The following is a 14929-nucleotide window of genomic DNA, read 5'->3' on the forward strand; positions in this document are numbered from 1 at the left end:
ATGAGGAAGGGATCGCTATCCCGGCGATCGAGCAACATACCTTGAGCTTCTCACTTGCTAAAGCCTTCGTAAACATGTCAGAACCATTATCATCGGTATAAACTTTATCAAGTTCAAACAAACCATCTTCAAGACGTTCTCTAATCCAATGATACCGCACATCAATATGTGTTGTCCGCTTATGGTACATAGAATTTCTAGCCAAATGAATCTCACTCTCATTATCACAAAGAACCACATATTTTGATTGCTTAAACCCAAGGTCTTGTAGAAATCTTTTCATCCACAAAAGTTCTTTGCACGCTTCTGTTGCTGCCATATACTCAGCCTCGGTTGTAGACAATGCAACACACTTTTGCAACCTTGATTGCCATGAAACAGCTCCCCCTGCGAAGGTCATCAAATATCCAGAAGTGGACCTCATGTTATCTTTGTTTCCTGCCATATCTGAGTCTGTATAACCAACGAGCATCGGCTCTCCTTTTCCAAACGTGATACCCAACTTAGAAGTACCTCTTAAGTATCTCAGAATCCATTTAACAGCTTCCCAATGCTTCTTACCCGGATTTGACATAAACCGACTAACAACACCTACCGCATGAGCTATATCATGCCTAGTACACACCATAGCATACATCAAGCTACCAACCGCTAAAGCATATGGAACTTTTTCCATCTCCTCAACATCCTCCTTTGAAGTAGGGCAATCTCTATCTGTTAGCTTAAAGTTGGTAGTAAGATGGGAACTAACCACTTTAGCATTCTTCATGTTGAACCTACTAAGCACATTTTCAATGTATTGCTCTTGTGATATATGTAACGTCTTAGCACCTCTATCTCTAGAAATTCGAATGCCAAGAATCTGTTTTGCTGGTCCCAAGTCTTTCATAGCAAAAGACTTGCTCAATTCTCGCTTCAACAGCGCAATTCTTTTAATATTTTTACCAACAATCAACATATCATCAACGTATAACAACAATATGATGAAATCATCATCACCAAACCTCTGAAAGAAAACACAATGATCTGAAGTTGTCTTTCGGTAGCCTTGCTTTCCTATAACCAACTCAAACTTCTTATACCACTGTCTCGGTGCTTGCTTCAACCCATATAGACTTTTTTGAAGTCTACAAACATAATTTTCTTTACCCTTAACCCGAAAACCTTCAGGTTGCATCATGTAGATTTCCTTATCCAAATCACCGTGAAGAAAAGCAGTCTTGACATCCATCTGTTTAACCTCAAGATCAAGACTAGCAGCTAACCCAAGAACCACTCGAATAGATCCCATCTTCACGACCGGGGAGAAAATCTCATCAAAATCAATACCCTTTTTCTGGCTGAATCCTTTAACGACTAACCTAGCTTTGTACCTTGGTTGTGAAGTAAGCTCATCTGTCTTCACTTTGAATACCCATTTGTTTCTCAAAGCTCTTTTGCCTTTAGGTAACTTCACCAGGTCATAAGTATTGTTCTCATATAAAGAATTCATCTCATCTTGCATAGCTTCACCCCACTCTTTCTTATGCTCATCTTTCATTGCTTCTGAATAACATTCTGGCTCTCCCCCATCAGTAACTAACACATACTCATCAGCAGAATATCTAACAGAAGGATAACGGTCTCAGGTAAACCGCCTAAGTGGGACAAATGGGGGCACATCTGGTACTGGAATCTCTACCTGCTCCGGAGCATCACCAACATCAGTACCATGTTCATCATTCTGAACATCATCTCCAACATGTTGTGGAGTAACTGGATCCAAATCAATAAGATCAGTACTAGATTGAGGAACTGAATCTGTCTTCTCAACATCTTTTAACATCTGATCTTCTGTAAAAACAACATCTCGGCTTAGTACAAGTTTCTTCTGAACTGGATCATATAACCTGTACCCAAAATCATCTTCACCATAGCCGAGGAATACACATGGCTTAGTCTTCATATCAAGCTTTGACCTCTCATCTTTGGGAACATGAACAAAAGCTTTACATCCAAAAACTCGTAAATGACGTTAAGAAACATCTTTGCCGCTCCAAACCCTGTTAGGAACATCAAAATGCAAAGGAACACAAGGGGTTAGATTAAAAATATGAACTGCCGTATTTAAAGCCTCACCCCAAAAGGAATCGGACAACCCTGCATGTGAAAGCAAACATCTAACTCTCTCAACCAAAGTTCTATTCATCCTCTCTGCTAAGCCATTCAACTGAGGTGTTTTTGGTGGAGTCTTTTGATGCCGAATACCATTCTCCTTACAATAAGCATCAAATCTGCCAATGTATTCACCGCCATTATCAGTCCAAATACACTTGAGCTTCTTCCCCGTTTGCCTTTCAACTAGTGCATGAAATTCCTTAAACTTTTCAAATACTTGATCATTTGACTTTAAGGTATAAACCCACACCTTACTGGAATGATCATCGATGAATGTAACAAAGTAGGAACATCCACCAAGTGTCCTAGTCTTCATAGGCCCACACACATCAGAATGTACTAGATCAAATACGTTCTCCATTCGAAAAGGAGAATGACTCTTAAACACAACTCTGGTCTGTTTCCCTGCCAAACAGTGAGAACACTTACTCAAATTAATATCACTAACACCCGACAACACATTCTTCTTAAATAAGATAGACATCCCTTTTTCACTCATGTGGCTAAGTCTTTTATGCCACAACTCGGTAGAATCAACATTGTCCACTGCGTTAACAATGTTCTGGATGATCTTCGGACGCGTTATGTATAATCTTGAGTCTTTCTTGCCTCTTCCCACTATCATAGAACCAAGAGTTAGTTTCCAAATACCATTACCAAAACCGTTATAATAACCATCATCATCAAGAATGCATGTTGAAATAACATTAAGTCTCATATCCGGAACATGTTTTACATTATGCAAAACTAACTCCATTCCCGTGTCAAATTTCAAACAAATATCTCCAATACCAACGATCTTTGATAACCTGATATTACCCATCCTAGCAAATCCATAGTCACCTGGAGTGTAAGATGAGAAGTGATCTCTACAAATTGCAACATGACATGTAGCACCACTATCAACAATCCAACTCGTGTCATCATGAGTAAGATTGTTCATATCATAATCAATACAAACAAAGAACTCATATGTGATAGCGTTAACTTCAACCTTATCATCATCACCACCATCACTTTTCTTTTGTTTATTCTTGTCATATGCCTTTTTCTTCTCATTTTTTAACTGTGGACAATACCACTTTGTGTGCCCCTTTTCACGACAATGATAGCACTCAACATTAGAAAACTTTCCTTTTCTTGAGCTACTACAATTCTTGCCTCTTTTACCATGACCTCTACTATGACTTCTCCCCCGCATTTCTGTGACCAAGATATCTGACTGTGAAGAGGAACCTTGTGACTTTCTTCTCATCTCTTCATTCAAAATACTACCCTTAGCCAATTCCATGGTGATAATACCATTCGGTGCAGAGTTGGACAAAGATGTCCTAAAAATCTCCCAAGAGTCTGGTAACGTACCAAGTAACCAGAGACCTTGAACCTCATCCTCAAACTTGATACCCATTCCTGCAAGCTGATTAATAATACCCTGATATGCATTTAGGTGATCTGTAATAGGAGTCTCATCATGATACTTTAAACCCATCAACTGTTTAATTAAGAACAACTTGTTATTCCCAGTCTTTCGTTCATATAACTGTTCAAGCTTTTTCCATAAGGCTTTAGCATCAGTCTCCCTAGTAATATGGTTCACTACATTATCATCAACCCACTGCCGAATATACCCACATACCTGTCTATGCAAAATTTTCCATTGAGCTTCAGACTTACCATCAGGCATACCCTCAGTAAAAACAGGTAAATAATAATCTTTCACATAAAGAAGATCCTCCATTTTACCTTTTCAAACATGATAATTTGAACCATTTAAACTAACCATCTTACTTGTATTAGCTTCCATCTTTCACACAAGTCAATCAAATAACCTTAAGCTCTAGATACCAATTTGATGGGAAAATGGTCACAACGGGCAATCTACAAAACGGAAACAAACATCCGTTTGACAAACATTTCCCGACCCGTATGAACTCGTGAGGAAACTAACAAATAAGGTATACCACAATCACCACAAATCAGCCCCAATTCTGTCCCAAATCAGCAAATACGAAATAAATAAGCACACACAATACACACGAGACTTTTTACGTGGAAAACCTCTCAAAATCGAGAGTAAAAACCACGGGACTCGTAAGCCACTTAAATTCCACTATCATCAAAAAGAGAGCAATACAATAGGTCTTCTCTAGATCAACTAGAGGCATACAACATCATCATACTCTTGAACTACAACAATCAATAAGTATATGAAAATCTAAAGACAAAAGAGGAAATTCGTCACCCAAAAAAACTGCTACTATTTGACCTGCTGTAACTCGAGTTAGAGACCACTTGAGACGAATTCAACGGTTGAAAACCTTGGCCCAGATGTAAGGAACAAGCTATCCAAAAATAGTGAATATTCAACGGTCGGATCTCCGGGGATCGTCCGATTTGTGAGCTGCATTCTTCAAAAACGGGAATTGGGGTTTCTCTCTTTTTCTTAATCTCACAACTCTCTTGATAGATCAAAAATGGCTGCACACTTGGAGGTTTTAATGCCCTAAAATGCTTGACCAAGTCAACAAGCATATGGGCCTAATTTGTTGGGCTTTGGGCTTGGGCTAGCATTCCTCATATTTGGAAACCCATATAAAACCCAACAACTAAATGTACCTTTCATTTTGTTCCTGCTAGGATTTCATTTTGCTGAAGTAAACCCGGAAGTGTCGAACTGCATAGAAGTCATCAAAGACTTGAATTCCAGTTCCTACATTTTTTGACCCATTTCCATTTTAACTATCTTCTTTGTAACCAATTTAACATAAAGACAACCTACACCTAAATAAACTTCTGGTTTCCACCACTATGCATATGTTAAGAAATCGATAGTCCTTTCTATGCATATGTTAGGAAATCGTTGGTCCCTTTCATGTTTGGCAGTTATCGAATACTAATCTGAAGTCCAAAAGTTCGAAATTCAATACCATTAGCTTGCTATTTCCCAAACCTGACCATAACCATAGCACCAGTCTTAAGCAACAAACCGTTTTTTTAGTCATCTACAATATTCAATTCTTTTAGATCGAGAAATCTCCAACAGATTCACATAACAAACAAATCTAAGAAATACATAAAGATACAACACATAGGCAAAGAGCACATTACAACAGCAACCTGCAATATAATCAAATTTAAAACATATTTAACGCTCAAATAATACCCAAATCCGTAAGAAACGAACCCAATAACATCAATGAAACACAATGAATCGATACAATAATGCATATAATAAAGAATCAGAACCTTCTTAAGAAACTGAAGGTGAAACAGAGAAGAAATTTCCTGCGTAGCAGACGATTCTGTATTTCGATATATTTTGTATTTGTAAACGAATTAGGAGGCAATTTGAGGAAGCACATTACCTGGAACACAACGATCGGAAAAACCTGTAACATCAAATTTACAAAAAACTTCCACATTATCGAATTGAATTTCGAGAGTAGATTAGGGGTTTTTCCAGATGATTGAAGCGAATGAATTGATTTTTCACGGACCCTTAATTCGCTTGAATCTGCAAAGCTGCTGCACATAGGTGATATGAAAATGACTGGCTGTAAACGAGCCGAGCCGAGCCCGAGCTTGGCAGTGTTCGAGCTCGGCTCGATTGATTTTGGTAAAGCTCGAGCTCGAGCCGTATTTTTTTGTTCGAGCTCGGCTCGTAAGAAATGTTAAAAGCTCGAGCTCGGCTCGTGAAAAGCTCGTTGCTTTTGAAAAATACTTAAACGAATTTTAGCTCGAGTTAGCTCGGCTCATTAACCATAAGTTGGGCTCGTTAAAGAAAGCTCGAGCTCGAGCTCGAGCTCGACTCGTGATAACATCGGTATTAACAAAAGTTATCTGAATATCTCTAATTCCTATACTTCAAAATAAAACAAAAATTGATGATAACTAAAATTACAATTGAAATGTTTATAGCTTTTCATTTTTTTTTTTTTTTTTTACGGCCAAAAAATGAATATATTAGAAAAACGATCCCTAGCTAGACGCTAAGGGAAGATTACAAAGGAATAGAGAGCCATGTGTTCCAATTTGGAACACCATGACTTCTATTTTTCAACCAACGAAAAGCAACTAGCCTAATTACATCAAATAGATTACTTCTACTACAAAACGAATCATGAAAAACAAGACCATTACGAAAACGCCACAACGCCCATAAACTTGTCACCACCACCGCAATAATCCGATTCTTTGAAGAGACTTGTAACCGAACACCTTCCAACCAAGATATAAAAGAATCCCATGAGACTAAGGGAGCCATACCACAATCGAGCCAAATACGAATCTTACGCCAAATCTCAGTAGCAAAAATACACTCGAAGAAAATATGCTTGGACGTCTCTACCCCGTTATCACATGCTGGACAAACGACCGAATCAATATCTATCCCCTTAGCGGAAAGATTCCATCGAACAGGAAGACAATTGAGCCGAAAGCGCCACAAAAAAACGTTAACTTTGCGAGGCAAAAACTTAAACCATGAAGTGCTAGTAATCGAAGACTGAGTTAGAAGACTATCCATATGAACTCTCGTATCTTTAACAGTGAATTCGCCTTCGTTGTTGATCGAACACAACCACGAATCAGATCTATTAGACAACGTTGGACAGCCTATCTCCTCAAGTAACATAGACAGCAGACTAGCAGTTCTACCTCTCAAACGGTCCCTCGTCCACTCGAATATCCACTCATTATTGTTGCGTTTATCAGCGATGGTATCAAAAGGGGACGAGTCAAGATGAAATAAACGACTAAATCTATCTTTCAAAGGAGCATTTCCAACCCATAAATCGTACCAAAAACGGATTTTTCTACCATCACCAATGGACAATCGAAAAAAATCAGTAGGAACATACTTCTCAGCAATGCAATTCGAACATGAATTAACAATATTAGACCACACAGTCGAAGTAGAAGATTTGGTGACTTCGAAAACATTACCATGAATAGACTTAATGATGGATACCCACATATCGTTCGGTCTGGTTAAAAATCTCCATCTCCATTTAAAAATAAGAGCCAAGTTGAAAGCTTTGAGACTTCCAATGTTTAGACCTCCTTTCTCAAAAGAAGCGAGAACTTTGTGCCACTTGATCCATGCCATCTTTTTATCTGTTTTGTTTCCTCCCCAAAAAAATCTAGCACGAATAGATTCAAGTTTCTTTAACACCGTTTCTGGACATTTGAATAACGACATAAAGTAAATGCCGAGACTACCCATAACCGATTTCACTAAAGTTAAGCGACCGCCCACGGAAATAAGATTAGCCTTCCACATCGATAATTTGGAGCTGAATTTCTCCACTAATGAGTCCCAATTTGAAACTCGTTTCATGCTAGTACCAATAGGAACACCTAGATAAGTAGTAGGAAAAGTACCAGCTCGAGCTCCAACACTATTTGCCATCGTAGCCACTTCTACATCATCCACCCCTATTCCGAAAACAAGGGATTTAGAGACATTCAATCTTAGCCCGGATACTCCATAAAAGATCTCTAAGATCATAACAATTCGTCTCATCTCTATAGCGTTCCAATCTGAAAAGATAATGACATCATCTGCATAAATAAAGTGAGATAAATGAATGTTATCGTTACCAACTTTAATGCCCCTGATGAGATTCGCTTCCATGGCATGATGAAAGGCGAGGTGCAGACCTTCCATGACTATAATAAATAAAAAAGGGCTTAGAGGATCGCCTTGTCTCAAACCCCTCTTTAAACAAAATTCTTGGGTAGGACTACCATTAACAAGAACAGAAGTCTTTGCTGAATATAAACACCCTTTAATCCAAGAACACCATTTCGAACTAAAACCCAACGAGGATAACATAAATAAAAGATACTCCCAATTTACCGAGTCATACGCCTTCTCAAAGTCAACTTTAAACAAAAGCATCTTCTTATTATCATTCTTGTACCACGAAATAATCTCGCTGAGCATAAGCGGGCTATCCAGAATCTGACGTCCCGCTATAAAAGCGGACTGAACCGGACTAATAATCTTATCGATGACACCTTGCAATCTATTAGTCAAGATTTTGGTAACAGTCTTGTAAAAACAGCTTACCAAAGAAATAGGACGAAAATCCTTGATGAGAACAGGATTACTAACTTTCGGGATTAAAGAGAAAAACGCCGAGTTTGCACCTTTAGGCATCTTGCACGAAAGAAAAAAATCTTTGATATCCCTGCAAAAATCAAATTTCACAATATCCCAGAAGTGTTTTAAAAAATGAAAAGAGATACCATCGGGTCCGGGAGCTTTCGAACTCCCGCAACTCCACACCGCATTTTTGATCTCAACCTCGTCGACATCAGCATCCAGGAAATATCGATCAGCTTCTGAGAGAGTAACCTTCGGCCTAATATTACCAAAACTGAATTCAGCCTCTGAAGCTTCGAATTTGGATTTAAAGTATTCGAATAAGCTTGTTTTTATGTCATCAGGATTGTCAATCCAAACCCCGTCAATTAATAGACCTTGTATGTGTTACAGATAATATAAGCTTGTTTATAGCTTTTCATTAAATTATAAACTTTGACATGATAAATCTAAAACCTAAACAAGACATGCAACTAAGCCAAAACAATCAAAATTATGCTACAGATAATATAACTATCTTCAACAAAGATCCACGGCTCGATTTCATCTTCATTATGCTAGAAGAAATAGTCACTTGAAAAAGAAACTGCATTAAATAAATAAAGAAATGTATTATGAAAATGACAATATATACTTCATGTCTTCATGTTGGTAACAGTAGGCATAGTGTAAAGATATGTAATTAGGCATAGTGAAAATGACCCAATTTTGCAATGATTATTTTAGTAATAATACAATAACAATGGTACAAATGGAAGTAAAACTATAAACATAAAGCGTATATACAATAATAGTTCATTGATTCTTACTGATATTGATGATCTTAATCAGTAGAAATTAAAAGAAGACTAATTGCTAGATTATTAAGAAATGGAAGATATAAACTGAGAATGAATGGTAGATGCAAATGTGAAAACGAACCGAGAAGGAAGATGAATGTTTAGATGTAAGAATATGAAAATAAAATTAGAATACATATGGACAGTTAACAAATAAATTTAATTGGTAGATATGAACGGTGGATTGATTATAAAGATTTTTTTTGATATGTGATAATTATGGGATTTATTGAAATTTGTAATAGAAAGTCAAACGTCAATTTGGGAAAAAGAATGGACGTTATTTCTTATTGGGTTGAAGCATTGCTTTAGTTGCATTCAAACTTTCAGTATTATCTTCTCATTATTTATAACTGAAAATTAATATATATATATATATATATATATATATATATATATATATATATATATATATATATATATATATATATATATATATATATATATATATATATATATATATATGGTGAGGATCCATTGAGAACTCATGTTAGTAGAGAACTCATGAAACTCGTGCAGATTCACTAAATCTGCGTGCAGATTCACATATTTTTTTTTTTTGCAGATTTTTTTTTCTGTTCAGATTTTTTTTTTTTGCAGATTCAGTCAATCTGCGTGCAGATTGACGATTTTTTTCAGTTTTTTTTTTTACAGATCGACTTTTTTTCAGTTTTTTTATGCAGATTGAGTCAATCTGCGTTTTTTTTTTGCAGTTTTTTTTTTTTTTTTTTTTTTGCAGATCGACTTTTTTCTGTGCAGATTTGACTTTTTTTGTGCAGATTGAGTCAATATGCGTGCAGATTGACGTTTTTTTGAAGTTTTTTTTTTGTTTGCAGATTCACTTTTTTTCTGTGCAGATTCGCTGTTTTTTTTTTGCAGTTTTTTTTTTCAGATTGTATTTTTTTTCCATAGATTGAAGCTCAATCTCCACATAGATTGAAGTTCAGATTGTATTTTTTTTCATAGATTGAAGCTCAATCTCCACATTTTTTTTCAGATTGTATTTTTTTTTTTCAGATTGTATTTTTTTTTTCTAGGGATCCTTTCACTATATATATATATATATATATATATATATATATATATATATATATATATATATATATATATATATATATATATATATATATATATATATATATATATATATATATATAGTGAAAGGATTCCTAGAGAACTAGAGTATGTAGAGAACCCATAGAACTCATAGATTGAACCTCAATCTATGTGGAGATTGAGCTTCAATCTTGGAAAAAAAAAATACAATTTGGGAAAAAAAACTGCAAAAAAAAAACAGCGAATCTGCACAGAAAAAAAAGTGAATCTGCAAAAAAAAAAAAAAAAAAAAAAACTGCAAAAAAAGGTCAATCTGCACGCAGATTGACTCAATCTGCACAAAAAAAGTCAAATCTGCACAGAAAAAAGTCGATCTGCAAAAAAAAAACTGCAAAAAAAAACGCAGATTGACTCAATCTGCATAAAAAAACTGAAAAAAAGTCGATCTGTAAAAAAAAAAAAAAAAAAAAAACTGGAAAAAATCGTCAAGAATCTGCAAAAAAAAAAAAAAAATTCTGAACAGAAAAAAAAATCTGCAAAAAAAAAAAATGTGAATCTGCATGCAGATTTAGTGAATCTGCACGAGTTCCATGAGTTCTCTACTACCATGAGTTCTCCATGGATCCTCACCCTATATATATATATATATATATATATATATATATATATATATATATATATATATATATATATATATATATATATATATATATATATATATATATATAGGCTCGTTTAGGCTCGCGAGCTTAATCGAGCTCGATAACTAAAGCTCGGGCTCGAGCTCGTTTAGTAAACGAGCCATAACTTAAGCTCGAGCTCGGGCTCGAGCTCGTTTAGACTTGGCTCGAACCGAGCTTTTATCGAGTCGAGCTCGAGTAGCTCCCGAGCAGCTTGACTCATTTACAGCCCTAAAAATGAGGTATGATACAAAGAACCCTAATTTGCTTTAACCATTCCGCCAGCTTAGAAGGGTAATTTAGTCATCAAATAACTAATTAATATGATTATGAGGTCATAATGTTTGATTAGAAAATTTCAATGGTCTAGATTATAATTGTTAATGACAATGGAAGGCTAGGATTAGTGGTTTGAATTTGAGATGATCTATTTTCAGCTTTGTTATTATAATATAAATATAAAAAGATAGTATAGTAAATATATAAGGATACGTAAATATAAACTCATATATTTAAGTAAATATGTATAAATTTATATGTATATATGTATTTCGGGTGGTAAATGGATATATCCATAGATTAGATATTATCATCCATACCCGATCCACTACTTTTCGCATCATCTATATCCATATCCACTTAATTATCATCCATTTAGATCGTCCATGTTCATTTAAATGAATCGGATCGGATCGAATGGTTATTCGATTGACCGGACATCCATTGTCATCCCTACTTACATCCCCTCTTTCCTCATGTTCATTCGCATCAAATATCTAGCTCGTCGAGTTTACCTAATTGTGCCTAGTATGTTCAATGTCAATCTAAGATTTAGGGTCTTAGGTAAATTGTACTAAAAGAGAACTGCGGGATAGTTTTGGTCGGTTGACGGTCGGTTAATTGAACGTTTAAAGAAAACGATTAATGGTTGGTTAATTGAACTTTTAAAATAAAGGAATGGAAAGGAAGGTGAAATGTTTGAAAAAAGTTTGATCATTTACACGCATTTGGCTTCAAATTATCCAGAAGAGCACTAGTCGACCCGGTAACACGCACTTGGCTTCAAAACCTCATCAATTAGCCTTCTTTTTACTATTAGGTCCAAATTCTACAACACCAAGCGCATTATCGATCTCATCTAAATGAACCGAGTACAGTGTATGAACCGTCCAGTCAACACCAGAAGACTCTTTGCCCTTGCCTTCATGAATACCACCGCCCACTAAATTCTTCAAGCCCACTAAGTCCTCCTCAATTTTGATCCACCTCAACCGGATCAACAAGTGAGTCAAAACAACCAAAGGCAACACTACCGAATCAACCAACTCAGTCTCGACATCCTCGCGAATAACCTTATTTTGTCTACTAAAAAAAAGTCTCAGGACTATTCGTTTTATCTGGCGTCGACGATGCAACATTTACCACAAGGGGATCGAGTTAAACCCGATAGTATGGTTGGCCAACGAAACTACCTTCGAGTAGAACCCGTCCTCAATAATCCGACGTGAATCACCTGAATACCCCACTTCATTCAGACAAAACGAGAAAAGGTCGATGCATTGTCGGCGAAAGGGGAAATTATAACAAACTCCGCCGAATGATTAGCAGCCGCCAAAACCCTGTTATAACCGTTAATATCCGAACAAACATGACACAACCAAAAATCCAGACCTTACTAACGGGCGTTACATAAGCATTATGTGTAACCAAGAAATCCTTCGCCTTATACTCAACCAAGGGAACATGATCCACAATCAAAACACTCAGCTTGCTTGGAAAAGTTAAATAATGATAATTCCATTTCACCATCTTTTTTTATAACATTTATTAATATTTATAATTATGCATTAAAAGTTGCAAAATACAGTATGTTTATGCATAATGATGTACGAAGTATTATATAGTGAATATATATCACCAGTTTCTATTTTTTTTCTTCTATGATAATTCCATTTATTTTTCTAACGACGATATCGATATTACCTAGAGGACTATAATAATTACATTTAAATTCCTGTTTCAAAATTACATTTGGTTCGTGTTACAACTTACAACGGAACTTTATCACGCCCGTTTAGCCTTTAACCGTAACATACTATACATTACTTATACAAATACAAATTACAAGTACATATTATACAACCATCCTTCAATTTCAGTAATTACAAAGGTATTAAGAATCCTACTACTATACGTATTTAAAATAAAAAATAATCTTCCCATATCACACAAATATGTGATTTACAATCCAAACTTTTGCTACTTGCCACTTTTTTATGATTTCGATCGGAGACGAAATCACAGGCGCTCGTTCTAGTGGTATTTTAATGGGGATCAGTAGATCGATACCATCAAGCGAACAAGAGCTCCCAAATCTCCGTAAAGGCAGCAATAATATCAGCATGATGATGTCTAGAATTCAAAGTTAAAAAACTTTGCAACAATTGTTCCAAATCATTAGCATCAAACATCTCTTTCTCCAATATCATCTCCAACATCGACCTCTTAAAATCATCGTAAGGCTGTTCTGACCACTTCACAACTGTCAAACTCTCCACATTACTAATCTTCTTAACCTTTCGGCCGCTTTTATTAACAAAATCACAAGAACCAGTATCCTTTTTCTTCTTTTCTGTCTTTTTAGTACTTTTGTCACTATTGGTTTTAGTATGATCATTAGTAACGGGAGAATTAAGCGATTCTGGGGTGGTGGTGGTGAACATGTGGGGACAATGGTGGATAGGGGTGGTTGGAGGTGGTGATGGGGTGGCAGGGTAAGTGATCTCTAAAGGTTTCGGGTTAAACGGAGAGAACAAATGGTGGTTCATCACTGGTGACTTGGTTTTACGACGACATAGTCGAAATTTTGACAAGTAAAGCTTCAACTTATGCATTGTTACTTGATTGTATTCTGTTATAAGGGTTTATGTTTATACTTACTACTACAGATGTATATATATGTATAAATATATAGACATTGATGCATAAGGTATCTGTTGACAGAATGAAAGCCGGACTTAGGAAGGAAATGGTCTTGATTAGTTGACAAAATCTAAATGGTGACATAAGAATGGAATGGTTCATTAAGGCCCACAAATAGTTTATAGCCTTAAGGAACTAACTAAATTCTTTCTTAGATGTCATTAGCTCAGGTTAATATTATATTGGAGTATATACGTAATAATGATAATAGTTAAATAAGAGTAGTTAATTATTACATCATGATCATCATTCAGGTTATATATTATTCGGTTTGTTATAATAATAATAATAATAATAATATAGATATGGATAGTCAATTTTGGTGTATACATATAGTCAATTTTGGTACACAAAGTATGTATTTTTATATTGAGATTTTAGGCTATAAATACTCATGAATGCAAGCATTAAACTTGCACCATTTCTCACACTTACAAAGTGTTTCTTTCTTTCTCTCCATTATCATCTTTGTTCTTACACTTCATTATTAGTATTCTTAATCAAGAATCAAATCACTAAAGGTAGTTATAAACCTACTGAATTATAACATCGAGAATCAAACCACTAAAGGTAGTTATAAGCCTACTGAATTATAACACGTTATCAGCACGATAATCTTAATACTAAATATGGTTGGCTCTGCCACCAAAATGATATATGGTCGGTTATACCACCAAAATGATATATGGTCGGTTATACCACCAGAATGATATAGGTCGGTTATACCACCTGAAAAAATATATGGTCGACACTGTCGCCAAATTTTCATTTATGTTTACTAATATTTATATTTTTGTTATATAACATTTATTTATGATTGCTTACACATGGTCGACACTGTCACCTACTTAACATTTATGTTATATTAAATTTATGTTTAATGTTTATATACTTATGAATATAAATTGACTCTAATTTATCATGATGTTTGTTTTAATTTTTGATAATAGAAAATGTCGAATCTGGAAAAGCTTAAATTTACTCCTTTAGAATCAACTGGAAACAACTACATGCCATGGGTTATAAAAGTAAAAATGCATCTTAAATCAATGGGCATTCTTGAAACCATAAATGAAAACAACACTTGTTCTGAAAAAGAACAAGCT

General features: G+C 35.3%; 1 protein-coding gene across 1 annotated transcript; it reads right to left on the minus strand.

Moving 5' to 3' along the window:
• Positions 1-5202: 5202 nt before the first annotated feature.
• Positions 5203-12259, minus strand: LOC139859363 (uncharacterized). The gene is made up of 5 exons (XM_071848153.1): positions 11935-12259; positions 6162-8643; positions 5918-6019; positions 5523-5679; positions 5203-5274 (listed from the first exon to the last, which is right to left on the minus strand). Exons 1-5 carry the CDS (start codon positions 12257-12259, stop codon positions 5203-5205), a joined length of 3138 nt encoding a protein of 1045 aa, XP_071704254.1.
• Positions 12260-14929: the final 2670 nt, after the last annotated feature.

Source organism: Rutidosis leptorrhynchoides, chromosome 7, assembly GCF_046630445.1.
Source record: "Rutidosis leptorrhynchoides isolate AG116_Rl617_1_P2 chromosome 7, CSIRO_AGI_Rlap_v1, whole genome shotgun sequence".
NCBI lineage: Eukaryota > Viridiplantae > Streptophyta > Magnoliopsida > Asterales > Asteraceae > Rutidosis > Rutidosis leptorrhynchoides.

What these genes read in the sequence shown, in the direction of transcription:
- LOC139859363 (XM_071848153.1), bottom strand. Translation starts at nt 12,259, where the DNA reads ATGTTGCATCGTCGACGCCAGATAAAACGAATAGTCCTGAGACTTTTT. An exon ending in TTTAACGAGCCCAACTTATG is followed by an intron (nt 5,680 to 5,917) that starts GTTAATGAGCCG and finishes TATGTGCAGCAG; the next exon opens with CTTTGCAGATTCAAGCGAAT. An exon ending in TTCCGATCGTTGTGTTCCAG is followed by an intron (nt 5,275 to 5,522) that starts GTAATGTGCTTC and finishes ATTATATTGCAG; the next exon opens with GTTGCTGTTGTAATGTGCTC.